Source organism: Argiope bruennichi, chromosome 2, assembly GCF_947563725.1.
Source record: "Argiope bruennichi chromosome 2, qqArgBrue1.1, whole genome shotgun sequence".
NCBI classification, from domain to species: domain Eukaryota; kingdom Metazoa; phylum Arthropoda; class Arachnida; order Araneae; family Araneidae; genus Argiope; species Argiope bruennichi.
Genome location: NC_079152.1, coordinates 97,614,190 through 97,628,728, shown reverse-complemented (window position 1 = coordinate 97,628,728; position 14,539 = coordinate 97,614,190). Strand labels below are relative to the sequence as shown.

The following is a 14,539-nucleotide window of genomic DNA, read 5'->3' as shown; positions in this document are numbered from 1 at the left end:
TGTCTTTAATTATGAAGTTAATTAAAACTCGTGACTTCAGAGTCCTTGGATTTTCATTTAAAGTACTATACGAAAGCTATTTTCTACAGTTTTCTATCTTCCTTACATTTTCCTACTTATTATAAGTCCAACAATGCATTTATCCCTTCAATAATGAAGTAAATAGGATATCTTTGATTAATGTAACTTTCTTTTGTCAAATTAGAAAAAGTTGTATTTCATTAAGAGAAAAACCATTAAATAGAAAAGCTGAACAGATACCAATTATAATTACAGGCATTTAGTTAAGTTACGCAAATTAATTGCTTGTTCTTCTCTTACACGTTTCTGTTAGAAATTATTTTTGTTTCTCTGTCCTATAGACAAAATTAATTTATAAAACAAATTTTGTTTATGCGAAGGAAAAAAAAAGACTTCATAGAAAGTTTGAGTGAGTTCGGTATCGAGCGCAAGATGGCGCACCCACACTCCAAACTTTCCAACTTTCTATTTCTTTTCTTGGAAGAGCTCCCCAAGACTTTCGCAGGGCGAAGAACAAACAACAGTAATAAAAAAATTACCTCTTTCCTTCCTTTGGTCAAGTCCACATTCCAAATAAACAGTTTGATACGAGGATCGCGATTCGCGAAGACCCACCTCATCTGGTCCAATAAAATGAATCCAGTTTCCAATCTTGTAAGCTGGCGCCTCATTTGATAGGCCAGCGCGCCGCCAAGTGCATTGTGGGATTGTCCCGCGGACTCGCGAAGCACGCCGTTCCCATCCGTCAGTTCAGCGGATATCTCTGGCAGTGGGAAGAGCGACACTCGTTCTGCAGGCGCATCTTTCTGCTGCGATTGAGAGTTTGTTTATAAACAAAGCCTCGTTTCTTTTATTTTTTCCTTCGAGCTGGGTTTTAATCAAGGGCCAAAATTCGTGTCAAAAATAGAGCTCCACTTCCCGTCCTCAGGATGGATGCACATCCCGAGTCGGATTGTGAACAACAAATGGTAAGTTTTTTTTTTGTTTATGTTTGCTATTGCGCGAAAGGGTGAAAACATGCGGCAAGCACGCGGTGGCATTCGCGGGACTTCGAACGTCTTACCTGCCGCTTTGCGATCGCTAAATAAATGCGAATCCTTGCTAAAAGTTTGAGTGCAAAACTGTATTTAATACTCCCTCTTCTTTGAAAGAAAAAAATTTTTTTTAAATAATTTATATGTCAGCGTATCAATTCACGCAACTTTGATTTTTGAAAGCAATAAATTAATATAAGAAAACCAGTGAAATAATGTACTTCATTTGTGTTTTGAAACAATTATTACATTAAATAAAAGAAAGTTTTTACTAATATTATTTTAATTTTTTAAAGTGTTTACTAAATCTTTTATTTAAAAGAGATACGCAACCTAATTATTGCATCATCAAATTGTGAATTTCGAGTAATAATTAATGAGTATTCTTAATTGATTTGTAATAGTTTCTTGCCTAACAAGGAAATCACATAAGCTATCTCTTCTTATCAAATAAAGCAGTCAATAAAACTTGAATTTCAATTGTCTTTGACTTCTATAATTATATGTTAACATTTTCGACATTTATTTAAGCCTAATTAGCACGTTATTGTTTTGGGGTTATTACAATTTTTAAAAAGATTTGCTAAAGTATAATGCTTTGATTATCAATTGTTTAACTGAGAACAATTTTTTATCTGTGTTCCTTATTTTGGCTGTCGAAATCGTGAGAATCAATTTCTGTGCTATAAATTATTTAAGCATGTATAAAAAAACTGAACTGCAATAAGATGTGTTAATATTATTTTAAAATTACCAATTCGAGAACTTCAATAATTTTGAAACTAAACGATGGTTAAAATCATTTTATAATGGTAATAAATTTGTTATTAAATTTTCATTGCAAAAAGGCATTTTTATCCTCAGATTTTCATAAAATCAACTATACGCATTTTTAAAAAAAATCGAATTATGTGCATCGAATTTAAAGCATGGATTTTATTTTTGCGTTTCGTTTTAGTTATATTGATATTATTTCCATAAATTTATATATTTAAACCTATTTCATTTAATCTTATTGATCGAGTTTGGCAAATATTTGAAATCTGCAGCTTAGATCAATTTTTGCTAGGAATACAAATTTTAAATATAATTTTTTTTATCCAGAAATTTTTTTCTAGAAGTACCGGTTTAATTAAAAATCATAATTTTATGTTTCAGATCTTTTGCAAAGAAGTTCTAAACGCAGATTTTGTCTGTTGTGACTGATTTCAAAAATGCTTTGCTTTTCATTGTCACTTCATCGCTTATAAAAATTTTAAATCTTATTCTTAATTTTTTATAACTTTCAGATGCAGGTTGAAATATCTACCGGATAATGTAAAAGCTCTGTATTTAAAACTTGACAGTATTTCAATTACTGATAATTTTTGAGTAGGATTTAATTAAAGTTTAATACAGAAAAAATATTGTCCTTTCATAAATGCTTTGCGTGCCCATGTCCTCATATAAAGTATGGTTTAACTTAAAATTAACATTTGGGATCAATAGCAAATCATGATTTGATGGTTCAAAGATAATTTATTGCAGGAAATTTGTTTAGTTAAGCAAATGGGGCTTTACAGCTGTCAGTGTGCATAATTAAAGCTAATCTCATGTTGTGAAAACCCATTTGAAATGATTAAATGAATAATACTTTGGTTTCAATTTGAAACTGAACATCTGGCATATAATATATCACTTTAAGACGGTGCTGTAAATAATTAGTATTATATGTCAAGAATGGATTCATTCTGTCTGCCTGCCTTTTTTATACTATTTCTTTACGGCATTATTTCATGTATGGCGCTAAGATATATTAAAACTATTTTAGGGAAAGATAGTGTAAGATATTTGTATATTCGTTGATGAAGATTAATAGTATTGAGAGTGAAGTGAACCACTTACCCGTTTCCTTTACAAGTTTTGTCTAAGTTATTGGATAATTCGTACACGGAATAAGCAATAATTTTAACACCTTATTAATTTTTTTAATCGTTTGAAACATTATTATATTACAATTTTTTTTAACACATAGGACTTTATTTTGGTATTCACAGATACGTATTTGTCTCAAAGAGCATTTTTTCCCCTTGGGGTACAGCAGAAAGGAGGGGGATGGGGGTCAGGGGTAGTAAACGCTAGCGAATAGGTTTCTATGTACAAAGCAGTGTCGTTCATGGAAGTATTGCTTTACCGGGTAGATTCATGGGGTGGTCGAACACACATTCACACAAAAGATCAGGGGGTCTAAAATGGAAATTCTGACAAGAGTGGACAAAAGCTCTCTGTGCCATTTCTATTTGTTTAGAATTTCCTAACATCTCAGTAATGCTAAAAGGAAAGATATTTCAGTTTAATTAAAAATCCATTGAAACAAATACTTTCATTTGCCGATGTTAAGCTACTAAGAAGAAAAGAAAACTAAATATTTTATTTCAATGAGGAAAAGCCGATTTAAAAGAAATGCCGTGTTAAGAGAAGTAGCATTTATGTTGAATAGATATCGTGCAAAAATTTTATTTCTCATATTTATTGGAAATTCATAATTCAATAAGGAAACATTATATAAAGACTAATAATGAGCGCATGATTCTTTTTGACTAAAATTGCATAACAATATCATGAAAATTTCGATTTCGTGCCTTTTTATAAAGGTGATGATTTAATTCTTAGAAAATATTGCTATTAATAAATATAGATTCCAGTAATCTTGAATTCTTGGCTGGTTTTTCCCAATTTAAAGACAGATATTTTTAGTTACAATAGTAATTATAGAATGCATATTTATAATTTCAAAGCAACCCCTTTCTTAGATTTTTAAGATTAATAATGATTCGGATTAATAAAAGCTAGCTCGGATTACTAAAGATGAATAAAAGTGTCATTAACTAAATTCTGTTTAAGTTAATTAGGATCAAATTTTAAAACGGTCCACTTTTCTGATTTCTATGTTCTGATTGTTATCATGTTGGCTATAATTGCCAATAGTTATTATTAACATACGAAATTTTCACTTAGTAATTTTCAAGTTAATAAAAACACACACACACACACATAAAAAAAAAAAAATCATGTTTAAACGAGGAGCAATTTTTCTTAATTTTTAGTATAGAAAAAAAGAGAGGGAGAGAAAAAAAAAACAGTGTAGTAATTTCTATTCGATTATTTCACCAGTAATTTTTATTTCCAGATTAAAAAGCATGAAAAGCGATTCAAATTTATGAGATCTCTTGGGCTGCAATATAATAAGAACTTGGAATATAAATTTTGTTATTCAATAATTTTTTTCTTTTGAATCAAAAGGGTGATAAATGAATAAAAGTTCAATTTTTTTGTACAGTAAAATTCAAAAAGAAATTTTTTTATTATTATTAATGAGATGGTAGCGTAAACTAATTTCTGCTAATAGTAGGTATTCAATAAAAAAAAATCAGCCACTTTCCCTTACACCGAAGTTAGACTTATCTTGGCGAATAAATTAGATGTATTTAAATATGAATGAGAAACACTCATTTTAGCGACTTTCTAAATCCTTAAGTATTGAAATATATGGCTATTTTGAAATATGTCTATTGAAATTGCGATGATACTAAATTAAATAGTATTGGACAGAATCAAATGAGAAAAATCAATTCATTTAATAAATCTAAAAGTAAACGATATACATAATATTTTCAAATTATGAAAATATGGCAAACTATTATTTTGTTAACACGATAAAGAATCGTATTGTTATTTATTTCTATAACTATTATTCGAAGACAGTTTTAAAACGAAAAATTACCTTTTTTGCGCAATAAATATTATCCTTTCAAAGACTTCCGTTTATTTTTTTAAAGTTATCAAGCATGACTGTTAGTTCATAGATGTTTAAACTTTCCTATATTTTTAAATTTAATTCTGAAACGATCATTACAAAACTTGAACTTCATTTAAACTTGAGACTAAATCATCAAATAATTATTCAACTTCACAATTCCCATATAAAAGTTCCCATTTTTAAATAATAATAATGATAAATCAAAGGATGGATTTGTAGCGTCTCCTACATCATTTACACGAGTATGATTAATACTGAGTAAGCTTTGACATTTTTTTTGTTAAAAAATTGAGAACATTTTTCTAAATTATAGTTATTTAAGTTTATTATAATATTTTAAGCCTGGAAGATCGATCGCTCATAAATTAAACAATAGGAGATGTATGCAACAAATGTAAGCAATAGGAGTTCAAACTTAGACATGCGTATATAAAAGTGTTTTCATTGCATAGATATGAAATTTTATACCATATTTGTAACCGTGCATCTTTTAAATTTGCTTTTTATTTATTTCTGAGTTATATCATATTTTTAAGTTGTTTGGAAGGAAAAATGTGTATTTTCTAGATTTCCAAATATTTTATAATTCTTTTTTTATTTTAAATGTATTAAAATAAAAATTTCCTGAAATAGAGATTTTACTCACATGCTGTGCCATGCTGTAACTCAGGTAATTTTATTCATAATGGAATAAACGTACCGTTTTGTGGTTATGAACTTGTAGACTTTCGCTTCGCAACGCTTTGACTAGTAATTATAAAACAAATACTTTATAAATATTTCAATGTTTTATAATACCAAAATAATGGAATATTTCTATATTTGAACTATATTTCATACTGGATATAGTTTTTGTGTGGAAAACCTTTTTATTTACTACTCAAACTTTAACGATTATTGTTGTCAAATGCATCCAAATCCCAATTAACTTAAAAAATTTTTAATAAGTGAAATTTTTCTTTTGTCCAAAAAATATTCTCACGGCACTCAGAATTCTCAAGTGACCAACGAAAAGTAGTTGCTTTTATATTCCTGTCCCCAAACAAAAGACCATGGCGTCCTAGTGTCGTAGACAGTTGGTAACAACCCCTCGGAAAGGTACAAAGAGAAAGGTATAGCTATTAATCACCTTTCTTTTGGTACGAGGGGGGAGGGTTTAAAGACTTCCCTTCCAAAGCATTCATTGCAGTGATAGGTGCTGCCCTTCCGCTCGGCTATTTACCACCCAAGTCACTTAAATTGGGAAGCGGCGATATTTTTGATGTATTTATCAATTGTAAGGTTGAATTTTAAGAATGTCACGGGGTTTATCTGATCTTGAAGGAGGGGAACTTAACTGCCTTTGGGCAGTGAAATACTTTGCAGGTGAAAAGAGGTAAAATGTGGGGTACTAATGGGAGGGATAGATTTCTGAAAATTTTTGTCCATTCTGATCTTTTTTGATACGAAAAAAGGAGGTGTCTTTTCTGAATTTCCCTTCATCATCTGACTAGCTTCAAAATTAAGATAGCTTCCCCAAATTATTGTCAGATGTTTTCTTTTAATTTCTTTTGCAAAATTTTAAAATTTGATGCTCTAATGAAGCTAAAATGTATTTATAAAATCATTAATCCTTGCAGTTGGAAAGAGATAGAATGCAGAACATTGGGAGGATGAGTAGATTTTTGAAAAAAATTATTGATTATTAAAGATATCTTTCCTTTCTTTAACTTTGAAATATCTATAAAATTTTACAATATGTTTTATTTCGTTTCCTTCAAATCTAGATGGTCACTTTACAAAGGCACAATATTCATATTTTTGTACTACTGCGACTTATCATTTCCTCCTGACAACTTTTTAATGATCTATACATGTGTACAGATACAATTTTATGACAGTTTTATATAAAGTTCATAAAGTGATTAAAAAGGATTGAAAATCTAGATTCAAAATTTAAATTAGAATCTTAAAATATTTTTTGTTTATTTATTTCTAAAAATTATTGCTTGTTTCTTTACTCAAAGAATTCAATTTCCGCATTCAGAATACTAACAAGTTTATATTGAAAAATGTTTTATGTTTGTGAACTTTTTCCTTAAGCTTAGTTACGCTTCTTTTTTTTTCTATTTGTTTGAAATTTTTTAAATACTTAACTTATACATATATTTTTGACCTGACGCAATTCCAGACCTTAGTAACAGCATCCCGCATTCTAAAGAATATTGGATTGAAATACCAACTATTTGGCCACTTTAAAAACTTTCTGTAACAAACGAATGCAGTTCGTATTTAAATTTACACAATCTGAACCCTTATGAAATTTCCAATTGAGCTTTTTATATGCTAAAACTTTATAAACTTCGGTAACATGTCTTTCTCTCTTTACAGATTTTTTGACTTAAGGAATAAGCAATGCATGAGTGCATTAAATAAATTGCGAATTTTTATTTATTTTACTATTAGTAAGTCATTTTGCATCCATTGTTGGTATATAGAGAACAATTGAATACTCTAAATAAAATCATAACAAAAAAAAATTAATTCCTTTTAAATCGAAGATGACTATTCTTTCCTTGAGAAAAATATGTTTAAAGACGTAATCAATAAAAATGTTTTCATGCAGAAAAAAGTACACTTCTGCAATTTTCCCAAGTGAAATTGAAGCGGTTTTAATTTTTTTTATTTACCGTAGATACAAGACTATGTATTGAATTTTCGCAACGCCACAATTATTATTCTGGCGAGGATCGTTAGTATTTCCTTGAGTAAATTAACTGTTTCAGCTCCATAGGTAGACAACAAGAACTTACTCTTTTGGAAATATTTAATATTAGTACTTACGGACAAGGACCATCGATTTATTTACCTCTTTCGTCTTATTTTTTTATGTTAATTCGACTCCTTTTTTACATGTTCGTGAGATGTTGATGTGATTATTATCTGAACTCGTGACTACATCGATTTATCCGAAAAACAAAAGTGATTCAGATTAAAACAACAAAAGTCTGGTTTGATTGATCTATCATTATATGTTTTATTCGCGTTGCTATTGGTGAACTTTGGACAAGTATCTAAAACAATCTTTGCATTTTATTGATAATGAAAAACACATTTTGGAAATACAACAAGCTTTAACTTTAGCCATTTTTTTACACCCTTTAAAAAAAACTCATCTATCTACAAAAAATTTATCATTTGAAAGAAGAAAAAAATTAAATGTATCAGGATAAAAAATACTTAGATGCATTTAAACTTCAATTAATCGATTTTTTTTCATTAGAATGATTGCTTTCAATATGGCAGATAATGTATTAGGTCATTCCATTTAACAGTTTATATGCTCGATTAATCGATTGTTTTCTACATTATTGATCATTTTTTTTTTTTTTTACTGTTGTTGAATTAAGTTTGCTGCTTAAGTTCATTCTTTAAAAGATTGTAGAATCTTAATGCCTTATAATTATAAGAAAAAATAGTTTCAAGATATTTTGTTTTAAAAATATATCAAAATAATAACCTTTTGATAATCATTTAATTTTTTATAACATTCATGGTTTATCATGGACATCCACATAATAAAAATGTATAGTATAGCTGATAGGAATATTGCGTATAAGAGAAAGAGTCTGAATTGGCTTGAAAAATTATTTTATAAAAGACCTGAAATAGATTTCATCCATTTATATTTTATATGACTTCAGATGATGATCATTTAAAAACTATGAATATTGTTTTTAAAAAATGAAAGGGCATTTGCACTTTTGAGCCAGTTGAATGAAAAGAACAGAAATTTAACTTTTACAAATCGTGATGCAATATGAATCCGCAAAAAGAAAGTTTTCAAATACAGGAAAAGAGCAGTTTATGATATTATATTTGTAATGCGAGAATCGATTAATCTGCTATAAATACTCCTTGGTTTAATATTAACTACTGAAATAAGCGGATTTTTTTATTCATATCAAATTCTGATCTCAAATTTCGTGCAATTCTAAGATTTTCACTGTTAGCCGATCTCATACATGAGAAATTTATAGTAAAAAAAGATAATTTCATCTGCACAGTTTAAGAATATTAACACTAAACATGCCGGTATTTCACCGATACATTGGAACTGCCATTGGAAAAAGGTCATTTGTTCGTGATTACTTTACCATTAATTTAATAATGATTATGATACCTATTATTTTCTTACAAATTAATCATAAAGGAATGCTTATCAAAAGTGAGAAATAAAGTTTTATTTTATGATGGACTAGATTGATTTTATTTTTTTGCTTGTTTGTTTATTTCTGAAATAGTATCTAAGTTGTTTGAGATTAAATTCTTTAGCAACTCTTGAAAAACCGCTATTTTTTATCTATATTCAGAAATCTAATCATTTTTTAAAGCAAAAATATTTTTTTTGTAAGATTTCTTATCTATCAGTGCGTGATAAGGTACTGACAGAATTAATTGAAGATTGTCGTACAAAACATATTTCATAGTTCTGAACACGCCATTATTCAAGGTTAACCTACCAAGTTCCTATAAGAGCTTGTCATTTCAAAAAAAAAAAAAAAAAAAACTAATTTTTTTTGTTACAATTGTGAATTGATTGTATACAGTGGCTGTACCACATTTTCCTGACACTACATAAGAGCTCCTATCGAGACCAAACGGGGAAGAAACTTATGAAAATGTCATTGGAATTATGAATACGTCTTGCAGTGTTATTTCATCTGAACACTGTGTTAATAGTCCGCGAAACTATTCAGCACGCTTTCAGTTCCCGAACTTGGAAGAGCAGTCCTTTTTTCAATTTGAACGAACTCATTCGTCGCGCTTCGTCTACTCGAATCTTGTGCGTGATGCAGGGATGAAATGCTAACGTCCACTGATAAGGATCTGTGAGAAGAAACTGCCACTGATTGTTCTACTGTACGGCGTTATTGTTTTTTCGAAAACAGCCATGAAATTCGTTTGGTTCTCTCGGAATGGTCTTGCAAGTGACATCTTGGCACGTACTCAAATACATCATGCTTTAATAGAAAAAATCAAGTTACCTGCTTTTCGATTGTTTTTTAAAATTGTGTATGATTTTGGGGTATTAAGTATGCATATTCTGAGTACTATTCTAGCCCCTTCTGCAGTAAAGTTTTCCGAAAAATTATATTTTAGAATTAACTTTTGAGATTTTTTCATTCTGTTTCTACATACTATTTTCTGAAAACTTTTCATTAAAAAAAACATGATAATTATTTGAATCACGATTTCATATGTCTCTTCTATTTCAAATTACCTTACTTGACATAAATTTTAAATAATGGATGGAAGAATTTTTCATTTTTAAAGAACTTCTTGTTTATTTTCTCTAAAGTTTCTGGTAGCAGTTGTATAGAATATGAAAAAAATATTATTTAAAAAATAACTGCAAATTTGCTTTCAATATGAAACATTTCATATATTTAAACTCTAACTTTTCTACTCAAAATGTATTTTTGAATTATTCTATTTACTTTCCCCTCCTTAAATCTTGTATTTAATTTTCCGATCTTAAAGCAGCTATTATAATTTTCATTAGTCATTTAAATTCAATCGAAGAAATTTGAATGACATCTACTTTAAATAAAATAATTCTCGTTCACTTTAAACTTAATAGAACCATCTGCCCATCTGCAAAAATTCCAACGTCGCATCAAGAATTCCCATGCATAGTTAATTTAATTTTACTTTATTAATAATGAATTTAGAAATAAACAATTCAATAAGAACTTGTAAAAGTCTGATTTCGACATACAATTTCAGTAGTCATATCTATGATCAATGGATGTTTTGTTACATTAGCTCCTAATTGGGTTTTAAAGTAAAAATTTATTTATATGACTATTAGTTCTAATATTGCAAAAAAAAAAAAAAAAAAAAAAAAAGATTGAATATATAAATTTTTCTTGCATTATTTAGGGGGGAAAAATAACTGCTTCTGTTGAAGTTGATAACATCTGATTCTTTGCTCTCATCTAGACTTGTCTACTGTTCTTGTCATTTTAAAGACATGAATTATTGGCTTAAGGTGATTGGCTTCAAACTACAATGGCCGATCAAACAAATAGTTTATATTACCAGTCTATACAATGGATAGTTGTGAACGCCATGACGTATTGATTAGAATGAATTCGTGGTTATTATAAATATGTCTATGCAACTCATTGCCTTGTAAATTTGACTGTGCTTTGAACCGAATAAATTCTATAACAGAATATGGGGGTGGGAAGAGCGAAATACCACTTCTTTAATTAATTCTATTCTTTTCTTAATGAGTAAGTAATTATTTTTTATAAAATAGGTATAATAGGCCGCTATTTTCCTAATTTCTGTTATGGTATTTGACGCATGTTCAAAATCGTTTAGACAAATTTTTTTTTTTTTGGTGTGAATGATATACTTGCATTTTATTTATATTTGCTGAAAATTCTAGATATTATCAGGGCTAACCGTTGTTTCTCTTTAGATAAAATATTATAAAGCTGAAAAAAACTTCTGATCATTTTTAATGGATACTTGGAATGGAATGGTACTTTGTTTAAAAAAAGTTATTATATTCATTATAGAAATCAGCATTCTTTTTTGCTTGTATAATTTAGTTGCAAGCTTGTTTTTGAATCTTTTTTTTAATAAATTAAGTATCATTGTTTCAATCAAATTGTTTATCTTGGATTAAAGTTCCGTCTGTTCTTGTTATTAAGAAAGAGAAGAAAAACATTACTGTAGTGTGTTTTTAGCTTTGGCAGATTGTTCAATCGAGCATGGTATGCATGGTAGTTAGACGCAATTGAGTGAATGGGCTTTCCAAATTGCGTCATCTGAATTCTTAGACTCAATGCAAAATTGTTCTGAATCAATCAAAAAGGTAACAATTGAGGCGAAGTTCTTTGAGCATGGTAACAAATTTGATATGAAGCAAAACGTAATGAAATTGTGCCCACTTGGTCACAGTCTTTTAGGCAGCAAAGCCATTATTTAAAGAAAAAAAAGCAATGGTTCCACCACGTAGACCTTTTTCTTAGCAATGTTTTTGATGTTATAAAACATTGTGAATGCGACCAGAATAAAACATCTACAAGAATATTTATTTATTTATTCGAAAGGACAAGGTCAAATACTAGTTATTTTATCTTGCTTTTCTAGATACATTATTAAGATAAAGCTACATGTTATTGATTCATATGTTTTTAGATAAACAGTTGCATATCGGAAATAATTGGATTTAGACATTCAAGGCTATTTCGAATTTGATAAAATTCAAATGAACTGATGATGGTTAACAGATGAAGGTGAAAATATCGAATTTTTTGAACTTGCTTTATTTTTTTAACTCTTTTCTAAGTAGGCAAATAAATGTGACAGGAGGCATTATAATTAAAAAATTTACACTTTCAAGGTGTTGTAGCTTTCTTTTTCGTGAACTTGGCTGAATATCAATGCATGACTATTATAAAGCGCATTATATATTTTTCTAGTATGATATAATCATTGTATCCCGATTTCAACTTACCTTGACCATTATAACAATTTGATAACGAGTCATTATATCATTCAGTGAGTCATCAAAATCTTTCATGCATACCAAAATGAAGGCAATTTTTAGTTTATATGAGTCTCAAATTGCTTCAAAAAGTTTATTTATTTTCATGTTTTATCAGCTATCTATTGTTCAAGATTAGTTTCAAACCGAAGTTTTGAGACAAAAATATACTTTAATCTATAGAAAAATTCTCACCGGTATCTTTTTTTTTAATAGAGATCTATGTTTTGTAGTATCCATCTTCATACGTCAGAATACTAATTAGTTTTGTCTGCTTCCTTGTACTTTATGCTGAAAGCTTTGTTCTTTCAGCTTGCTTACAATATTTTCTACTTTTTCAAACCTGTCTATCAATATATTATTTATTATAATAAACAAGAATCATTATTGTTTTTTATTTAACTAGTTTTTATTGGTTATTAATTATATTAGCTTAGAAAAGTGTGTATATATATATATACAGATATATATATATATAATATAATATAAGAGTAATAACCTTTTTTGGTAGTTCCGAGCTATCGGAGGAAGCTGCTGTAAATAGCGAAGAGTATTGTCAGGCTTGTAATCACTAGTTCTCAGGTTCGAATCTCAGTTTTTAAAAAATTAGAATTCAGTTGACATTTATTGAAACTGGAGTTAAAATGATCCCATACTAATGTCTCACGAATTATGTTATCTTATATGCGAACATTGTCATCTCATCATTATTTGTAATCCGAGCAATTATATTTGATAAAGTGTTAATATTAAGCTAATTTATCATTCATAGAGTTTGATGTTTAAAAACTTATTTATCAACTAATAAAATAAATTTTTTAACTGATCAAATTGTGACCTCCTCTCAGCCGGCGCCCATAGCTACCCAGTCTAAAATCCGCAAATGAACACAATGCTAATCTAACAAGAACTATTTAGTTCATTAGTTTGAAATTATTGATACAACCTTAATAAAAAAAAAAGAGTTTAAATATGTTTATAATGAAGTTGATATAATTTGTCATTGTAAGTTCTTAGTTCCTTTTATTGGTAGAATTCTTTTAAATATTTTTCACAACTTTTTCAAAATTAAGAAATATGTAAATGAGTACCTTCCTTTTTTTTTTAATATAATAAATAATAAACAAATTTTTTTATATAAACATAATTTAAGTTATGTCCAGTATACTGTGCATTTCGACCAAATGGCAGCAAAAGGCAAAATATTTCAAAAGAAAATTTGTCAGCATTTTAATTTCAAAATTTTTTTCTTTTCCTAACATCTTGCTTTACGTTTAAGATCTCTACTTAAAATATTGAACTATTTTTATCTGCAAATGAATATCTAAGATTGAATGAAAACGTGAATTCTCCCATTATAACTGATCCCCGGATGATATGTAAGACTTACAAGACTTCAAATTTCTTTTTTACTGTTTACTTCAAAGGAGCAACTTTTTGAAGTGCTCATTTTGGTAAAAGTTAACATTTCGGAAAATATTTCAATAAATATGGATCTCGTATGGTATTAAAAAATTTTACTTTTCTTGAAATATCAGTGTAAACATTAATATTTGTGCGTTGAAATTGTTTTGTAGTGCAATTTTATGACACTTTTTGGAGTTGTGATGATTTGATGAGCTGAAGGAGAAATTGTCTCATCTTCTTCCGAAATAGATTGTCTTACTCCCCCCCCCCCCATAGATAGCATTTTACTTGCAAAGCGCTTATTGTCCAAAAGAAAATAAGATGCAAACATGTTGAATCAAGAATCCCAGCTTGCAATTCAAAGCAGTAATGCTGCTTGTCTAGTAACTCAAACCATGTGCCGAATCAGATTGTGCGATACACCGAATATATATTTCAATAAAATATTTCTCTACATAGATATAACTACACAATTTTTATTGAAGGGTAATAGACTATCACTCTTTAGAAATAAATTTCATGATAATATATTTTTAAATAAAAATAAAAAAAGATTAAATTCGAATAATAACTCAAGTACTATTGTTCGTTTTTATGAAAAAAAAAAGTCCGTGTCCCAAAAAGCTTTAATAAATAATAATAAAAAAAAAGCAGCCCTTATAAGGAGACAATCTGTAAATAATTTTAGAATCTATTAAAAAATATTAAAAGATTCTTTGCTAAGAATATATT

The 14,539-nt window shown here is 28.5% G+C and overlaps 1 protein-coding gene across 6 annotated transcripts in view; it reads left to right on the top strand.

The window, feature by feature from the left end:
• The first annotated feature begins 771 nt into the window (after positions 1–771).
• The window catches only part of LOC129958167 (AT-rich interactive domain-containing protein 3C-like), a 245,479-nt gene continuing 231,711 nt past the window's right edge, over positions 772–14,539 (top strand). For all 6 annotated transcript variants that reach the window (XM_056070443.1, XM_056070433.1, XM_056070460.1 and 3 more), the window contains exon 1: positions 772–989. In XM_056070443.1, the coding sequence (XP_055926418.1) occupies positions 951–989 (39 nt within the window). In that variant the 5' untranslated portion in view covers positions 772–950. The remainder of the gene's footprint in view (positions 990–14,539) is intronic.